This window comes from Pteropus vampyrus, unplaced genomic scaffold (assembly GCF_000151845.1).
Source record: "Pteropus vampyrus isolate Shadow unplaced genomic scaffold, Pvam_2.0 Scaffold52, whole genome shotgun sequence".
NCBI classification, from domain to species: Eukaryota; Metazoa; Chordata; class Mammalia; order Chiroptera; family Pteropodidae; genus Pteropus; species Pteropus vampyrus.
This window is the reverse complement of record NW_011888833.1, coordinates 2,135,432-2,143,906: the sequence shown is the minus strand read 5'-3', so window position 1 is coordinate 2,143,906 and position 8,475 is coordinate 2,135,432. Positions and strand designations below refer to the sequence as shown.

At 44.6% G+C, this 8,475-nt stretch overlaps 1 protein-coding gene across 1 annotated transcript in view; it reads right to left on the bottom strand.

Annotated features, from left to right (window-relative positions):
- FLT3 (fms related tyrosine kinase 3) overlaps positions 1 to 8,475 on the bottom strand; it is a 54,460-nt gene that overhangs the window by 26,829 nt on the left and 19,156 nt on the right. Inside the window, exons 7-9 of the mRNA XM_023530709.1 lie at positions 8,187 to 8,326; positions 7,937 to 8,090; positions 6,784 to 6,952 (exon numbers count right to left, since the gene is read on the bottom strand). Coding sequence (XP_023386477.1) covers positions 6,784 to 6,952; positions 7,937 to 8,090; positions 8,187 to 8,326 — 463 coding nt within the window. The remainder of the gene's footprint in view (positions 1 to 6,783; positions 6,953 to 7,936; positions 8,091 to 8,186; positions 8,327 to 8,475) is intronic.

The window sequence follows — 8,475 nt, the reverse complement described above, 5'->3', positions numbered from 1 at the left end:
GGGGCATACGGACACTGGCTGTCACAGTGAGATGTGGGTGGTGTTGGACAGGTAGGATGCTGGATACACCTTTGTGCATTGGAGAAATAGAAAAAACTTCCCTTAGATTAAGAACATCTAAGGCTTTTTCAGAAGATATTTAATCAGGCCTCCTCTGTGGAACCTTGAAGTTAAAAAAAAAAAATGACTACGCTTTTTCTACTAGATGCTGGGTAGAAACGTCAACAGCAGAAGGCTGAGTAGAGGCGGGCCATAAACTAGGAGTCATGTGGGCTGCAAAACACCCATAAAATATGGCTCCTGTCCTCAGAACGATCGTAACCCAGGTGGGGACACAAAACCCACGTCAGGGGAATAGTCAAAGCGTTAAATAGAATCGGGCCAATAAAGGACCAAAGGATGCAAGGCCAGCGCTGCTGAGACAAGCTCTGAGGGCTCCACAGAAGGGGGACCTGAGCTAGGTCTTCGTGGATGAGTCGGTTTTAGTGAAAAAGAAAGAAAAGACTTCTGAGGAGACATCTGAGACACGAGACGGGAACTCGAAGGCCACAACGGGGAGTGACCGGGGAGACCTCTAGACTGGAGCAGAGATGCATCTTGGGAAAAGAGGGCTAAATGGGTAGGTGAGGCCGACTGACCGGGGACCTCGAAAAACCAGCTTCATTATTTAGACCTGATGGAGAAAGGAGAAGATGCTGTAGACTTCGGAGCAGGAGAGGGACAGCGTGACCAGCACTTTCACTTAGACTGATGACAGGAGAAGAAGCCTATCGGAAATACGTAGGGCAGCTGTTGTAACCCAGGAATACATTCGTGCCCTCACGCATTCATTCATTCATCCTCCTGTCATCGGTGGAGGCTATGCGTGGGAGGGATCGGGGAGACCCCAGCGAGTCAGAAAAAAATAGATTTATGTTCCCACAGAATTTACAGCTCGGTGGCGAAGGCAGATGGGCCCAGAAAGCAGTCACGGTACACGGTGAGAATTCCAGTGGGAGAAGGAGAAGATCAGATTCCGGAGTTCAGAGCAGGGAACGATGAGTGTCGTCTAAGGTAGGGAAACAGGAAAGGAGAGGAAAGAGGGACCCCAAGAGGCGCCACCAAGAAAAAAGAGCTAGCAGCGGCTGGACTGCATATGCAAATGAGGAAGGGAAGAGCATCCCAGATAATCCCCAAAGGTTGAATCACAGTCTTAGCAGCTGATGAGCAGCTCTGAGCCCATGTTTATCTGACCCCAGAGTTATGCAGCTTTAACTTTGAGGTGAAAGGAAATTCTGACGGCTTATAGCGATGAGAGAAACTCACAGCTCTGGCCCGTCCGAGTTAGCATTCAACAAACTTCTCGTTTGTCTTATCGACAGGAAGGCTGAAGTAAAAAGGGGGTGGGCGAAAAAGGAGAGGGGGCGTCAGAAGTACAATCTGCCAGTTATAAAATAAGTCACAGGGATGTGTCAACAATGGCGTAGGGAAGAGAGAACATAATACTGTAATAACTGTGTACGGTGACAGATGGGTACTAGACTCATCGGGGGCGTCACGTCATGCGTTATGTAAACGTAACCAATATAATATTGTATATCGACTCTCATGGAAAAAGTTTTTTTTAAAAAAAAAAAGAAGTAGAAAGGGAATTTCTTATCCTGACCTACTTCTGCAAGAAAGGAATGGCCGGCAAAGTGGAAGTGGTAGGAAGCTTGAGAGAAAGCCAAATAATAACCCGAGGGAGAAAAGGAAATCACCCAGACTTTAAGGGACAGGGTTTAAGCGTTCCAAGACGACAAAGATGTGAGCGTCTTTCAGGGAAAATAGAATTCTCCCCGGACAATTGCCAAAGACCCTGAAAAGGAACGAGAGAGAAGATAAGGAAAGAAGAAGCTGTGTGGCTGTCCAGGGACCCTGCCAAGGGCACCGGTCCATTTGATAGAAAAAGCAATTACCAATATAACTAGTGATTATCACGCAGCCCGAAGCAAGAGGTTTGTGAACACTCTCCTTTCCAAATCTTTTGTGCTATCTCACTGGGAGCGCTCTGGCCAAGGCGTAAACGAGATAGGACCCGAAATGTCCCCACCCCTCATATATGGCCTGAACACAAGGTGACTGCCCAGGTCCTTTTAAAATGCTTGTGCTCCTGTGCATGACGCTCAACCCTCACAACAGGAGCAACCGTGTGGCTGAGCCTCCTCTGGAAATTCCAAGGGGACTCACAATTAGGTGGCCGGGAGAGTCAAAGCTTCCTCTTTCTCCTAGTGTTTTTCTAAAAATAGCCAGCCGGCATGAGATGCAGACGAGCAAACTGGAGTTTACAGTGACATCATACCTTGGTGACCGAGGTGTATTCTCATTACGACCACGATAAGGGTTTTCTCCCCTATACGATCAAAATACAGGTCATTTGTATTTTCCATTCGGTGCCTCGAGGGCAGGAGGAGAGAAAGGACAGGCTCTTTCAGGAGCTACAAAGGAAAAGGTGCTTTATTCAAAGACCAAGGGATTATCAAAGTCACATCAGAATGCAGAGAATAAGAAAGTGGGTTTTGGGGAAGCTGAGAGAGAGCCAAGAGCTGACCAGACTGAGGTGGCTTTACAAGCACTGAAGGACACCTGATCAGGAAGTGGGTGATCCTATCTCCCTCAGACAGAAGTTTCGCTGGGGCAGGGGGGAGTACAGCCGGCTGAGGTTGAATCTGATCTGTTTGAATTTCTGTCCTGAGTTAGATAAAGAGAGTGGGGGAGGGTGGGCAGGGGGGGGGGGGGTGGGAGAGAGGTGCCGACGATTTTATTTTAGTCTCTACAATACCATGCTCATTTAAATTTTATCTCGGGGGTGCCGACAAACCTGGGGGCGTTGTATGACCATTAAAGAAGCACTCGTTAGCAAAGCATGGCCCAGCTCATAAGGAGGCACGCTTTCATTTTTAAATAACCAAGGCACGAACTTGCATTTTTGAGAATCTCATACTTTGGAAATGAGTCAGTGTCAAACAGAGGCTTCGGAGTTGATGTTTTTTGCTGGAATCTCAACTCCGCCATTGCCCAGTGGGGTGACCTTGGGCAAGTCACCTAACATCTCTGTTCCTCAGTTTGCTCATCTGTGAAATGCAGATAGTGATAGTATCTGCCTCATATGGTTACTGGAGAACGTATTGTTAAGTTTTTACGAAAGTGGTTTCATATAAAGCGCCTATAATAGTGCCTAGTACATAAGAAACATAGTATATGGATTAGCTTATCATTATTATGAGGCTTATTAAGTCCAGCAATCATTTTAAATTAAAAAAAAAAAACTTTAGATGCTTTACTCTGGGGTATACAGTGAGAAAATCACATTAAAATAAAAAGAACAATGCAAAGATGCCCAACAACAGGAATTAGTGAAAATTTTCTAAAAAAATGGAATACTATACCACATTAAAATGATACTGTAACTAATGTAAGATATAATAATACACTTATTAATGTAGAAAGACAATATTTTAAAATGAAAAACCAGGTTGTAAACGGCACAATTAATTTTATGTTTGTGCAAAGACCTCTATTTATATGTTTCTATCGTGGTGGTTACAAAAAGTCTGAAATAATGTCTGGAGGTGGAATTATGGGGGTTATTTCCATTTTTATTTTAAAGGCAATTTCAGAAAACCAGAGCGAAGGGAATTGACCTTGCCCCGTGTAATTGGTCTAGCAACTCAACTCATTTCCCGTATTTCATAAAATGAGATTATAAGGATTAAAGGAGATAACCCACATAAAGAACTCTGCACATTGTCTGGCACATGGCAAAAACGCAAAGAAGTTTCTTCTGTTCTCAGTGAGTATGTGGTTAGTACTTGCCAGCTGAGGTGGGCAGGGCTGGGTTGGAGACCCTGCACCCTAACATTTTTTCCTTCCTTTCTGTAAATGCTCAAGGCTCATCATCTCCTTCAGAAAACAAAACAAACAAACAAACAAACAAAACCCAACCCTAGCAAGAGGCTCTCCAGGCTTCTGTAATCATATATCACTTATTGATTTGAGAGCTTGCTTTTCCGTTTGTTCCAGAGAAGAAACGTGTGTCCTCACCTAGAACCCAGCCGACTGCCACACTGCTGTGACCTGTCATTGCTGAGTCCATGTCTGTTACGGGCAGAGCTTAGACTTGGAGAGTTGGGAAATTAAATATTTTGGGGAAAAGAAAAACACAAGCATTGGGCGAGCCTAGGAGAGTCTTGCAGAAGAGATTACTAAATAACTATAACCTTCTAATAAGTTGGGGTTTTTTTCTTTTTAGCACGACACTAAGAAAAGCTAAGGTAGGTTTGTTTGTAATTCATCCTACAGAGATAAGAAATTAGGCAAACTAACGGATGAAATAGCCTACGACCACTTCTCAAGACCAGGATGTCAGAACTGCCGGGAAGTTATAATTTAATAACGTGTATACACATAAAGGCAAGCCCTAATCGACTTGGGTGTAAAATTTGAGGAAGTAAATTGCAGAAACGAAGCTGCGAAGGTAGAGAAGCTGGAGAAGCTGACAGGCCCAGCACACACGCTGCTGCCACCACACCAAAGCTTTCTTCAGGAGTCGTGTGGTTGCCACAGACTTTTCAGTTGCCTGTAAACACTTGTGTCACTCGGACTACATGTAGTCTCCCGCGACACGATTAAAACACTGTACTCCGCCAACAAAAGTCAGTTTGATGAAATCGTCGAATCTAGGTAGGATGCTCACTGTACTACTCTCTGGGTGTGCCGGTAATATGGAAACTTTTTATGGTAAGAGAACTCAGATTATAATTTAGTCTGCCTCCCCCTATCTCAACGCAGAGCCTCATGTGGAGAGGAGAAGACATTTAGAGTGCTCGTGTTTGAATTTTTGCTCGTTTATTTTTTATGCAATATTCTGACCACCTTTTTCATGAAAAAGGAGGTGTGGTGACACCTTCTCTTTTCGTCTGTATTAAGCGGCCTGTCACCCCTGGTGTGTCATTATCAGCGACAAACACTGTAGCTCTTCGAGAACTTTTTAAATAAAATGAACACTGAGAGCTGAGTGGTGTGGCAAGTGCCATCTGTTGTTCCTTGCATTGCAAAAAAGACGTATGCCCCTGACTGATCGTTGGCCCTGAGTGGCTTTCCCGGGGTAATGATGATTCGATCATTTATTCAACACTCTTTGACTGAAGGAGTCGTTATACAAAAATAGGGAGATGTCAGAAAGCCTGTTCTTATGGAGCTTATAAACTCACTGGTGAGATTCAGCACACAAAGAGTCGACTGTGTCACCAGGTCGAGACGCATGAGAGGTACAAAGCACTGTACCTGGCTCGGGATCCACCCCAATCCGTTCATTTGGCTACCGAGTTGTAAGGTCACTACGTGGGGTCAGGAGAACAGATCGTGATCATATACTGAAACCAAATTAACTAGCCCGCTAGATCGGCCCACGACCCATGTATCGGAGACATGGTCCTCTAACCAACAATTTTGTAAAATCTCAAGACATTGTGACAGATGTCACCAGCTCAGTTGCAATGATCTCCCAGGTGGCCTCTGGCACTTGATCCTACCTGAGTAAATTTGGGTGGGGGGCTGGAAGAAAGAGACATTACCTTATTCGCTCCTGTGGCCCCTCATGGCATCAAGCCCATAAGAAGATATTAAAGGAATATTTGTTGAACTAAATTGAACTGGTGTTCTATCTTCGAATGGGGTTCAAAAGAGACCCCCATGATGCTAAGAGCTTCTCTGACACTGAGTTACAACACAAAGGTGGCGGGCAGTGACAGCTCTGATACCCTTCTGAACACGGGCCCGTGGTGGTCAAGTCAACCAGGAAGAACATTTCAAGTTCTCAACATCCATGTTAGTTCTCTATAGCTACCACATTGCACAGCACAGAACTAGCCAGACCCGTGACAAGAATCACAGCAGAGGTTGTCATTAAACATGCAGAATCTGGACCTTTTGCCCCAATTTTGCTTCCGCGTGTCTGGAACGGGATCCAGGAATCCACACTCTAACATCTGCCCAGATGATTCCTGTACAATTAGTTTATGGCCCGGACACGTGTTGACAATGATTTAAATATTCCAGGCCGTTGACATGCTCGAGAGAGAACAAATGCCTCTCGGTCACTCACAGTCTAGCCCGAAACCATGTTCCATGAGATTCGTTTTAAGAGGTGTCATAGCTATAGAAAATACAAGAAAAAGGTTGGGTTTTTTTGTTTGTTTTCCAAAGAGGGACTAAAGAATTTCTCCCCTAAGAGAAACTCGAGTACGGATATACAAATCCCCAGGAAAATGAAAATTTCCTTGGGCCTTTATTAATGGGCAATTTCTACATTTGTATTTTTTTTTTTTTGAAAACTTAAATCGATACACCCACAGGTAACGTTTTGCTGTTTTGAAGGGGTTTTGTTTCCCTCATCATCTGCAAACGTGCCGAGGGAGACTCGGTGTTCTTACTGCGGCACATTGTCTCAAATAGGAAGCAACACTCTGGTGACTCAGAAAATGCCGAGGAACCTTACTCAAACTCACAGGACGCTTTCTGTTTTGTGTGTGTGTGTGTGTGTGTGTGTGTGTGTGCACGTACGCACGTGCACGGTGGCTCACACCATCTGAACTGAATCCACAACTGTCTTTCCTGTGTCCTTGCATCTGCTGTTGATTTTTTCATCTTCGGTGTCAACTCGATCATATGTGAACTCACAACACGAAACCACCCTTCCGCTAAGGCAGCCGGAAGAGCTGAGCTAAGAATGTGTGCGAGTCGAGATGCTCTGTTTGGCCTCACCTGTACCCGTCGTCAAGGCCACTTTGTTCACAAGGAAAAGATTTTCGGGAGAAGGTCCACGTACATCTGATTTGTGGATATGCTTTAAACTTGACAGAAAAACAAAATTCTTCATACTGGTCAATTTCATAATCTTCCCTTGTTTTGGAAGCATTTATAAATCCCTTTTCTGTAACAAGAAAAATAAACCATTTATAAATTAGATAATGAAATGCATATGGAAACATTATGAGACGATAAGTACATTTTTACTCATGGGTTTAACGCAAGAAAGCGCAGATGTAAATTTGGGTAAAATTTAAATCACGCTACAGGTCAGATTCGATAGTCCGACAAGAAACGCAGACATACCCCGTTATAAGCCTGAGCTGGGCACCTTCGGAGTCAAGATTCCTCTAAGAATTGAATGTAATCATTGACTCTTTTTCCCGAAAATACATATAAATAAGCCTACAGATTTTGCAATTTCTGGAGGTTGAAAGAGCTCCGCCAGCTCAGCTGACCACGTACAGAGAAGGGGTCCTCAGCCAGAACTGCTCGCAGTGACATGTCCCACGTAAAACGACCTCGGGTCACAAGTAAAAGAATGCTCTAGCCAGCAACACTCGCAAAGTTTCCCATGGAACCTTCGTTATGAGTGTGATAAGAAAAGGTCTTCATATCGTGGCATTTTCGTGAGGGCCGAAGGCTGCCACCGAATCTGAGGTTATTTAAAGCGTGATCATTTTCAAATCCTCCAGATCCCACCCAAATTTCAATGCATCTAGGGGCTCGTCCGGTTCTCTCGGTCGCTGCTCACTGCCCTCTCTGTAAGTTCTTACGTGCCCGATTGTGTCAGGGACCGTGGGGTAGAAGGAATCACCCCTGCCTGACCTTACAAAACTTACGATCTACCGGAAGACAAAATTCCACACCCAGATGGTCACCTTACAATGCAGTAAGTAGGAAGACGGTGACATTCAAGCGGGCTCGCTTTAACTGGCAAAGAAGGGAGCGGGCAGCTGAGATCTGCAGAGTTGTTCGAATTCAGTGACTTTCTCAGCGTTTCGAATGCAACGTTAAGTCGAAATCAGAACCGGCGGCACACGCCTCCCAGTCGACACTAAAGCGACTAAAATTATGAGTGAAGAAAAGCATGAGCAGCCCGCTTTACCTATGACGGTGACCAGAGCCGACTGGCTGGCATGCTCGGAAGAACGGCAAGTGTAATACCCGGCATCATTTCTTCCCGCTGATGATACAAAAGCAAACAGAACCCGTATCATAGTTCTGTTTGTGGAATAGGTACTCATCTCAAAGTAGCTGCCCTAGGTTTTAACAAAACAGAGTGAATTTAATGATTTCAACCTAGACTATCGGTTCACGGTTTCTGGATCTTCAGAAGGCAAATGCAGGGCTGTTACCTCGTCCAGCGCTTTATTTCCTAACTCCCAGCTGAGCCCGAATCTGTGGTTTACGTGAACGGCTTTGCACCTGACCCATAAAGGTTCTCCCACTTTAAGAAATAATTGCGGCGATGTGGTCCGAGGACTCTGATTTAGATCTAGGAGACAAGAAGGTCCTGAGTCAGAAAAAAAGTGATTTTCTTCTTCACCGCAAACTACATCCCGAATATTCTGAAGATGTTCAAAGATGTGAACGTCATCTCGAACGTTACGAACCTCTTATGATGTTATTCATCTTTAAAATTAG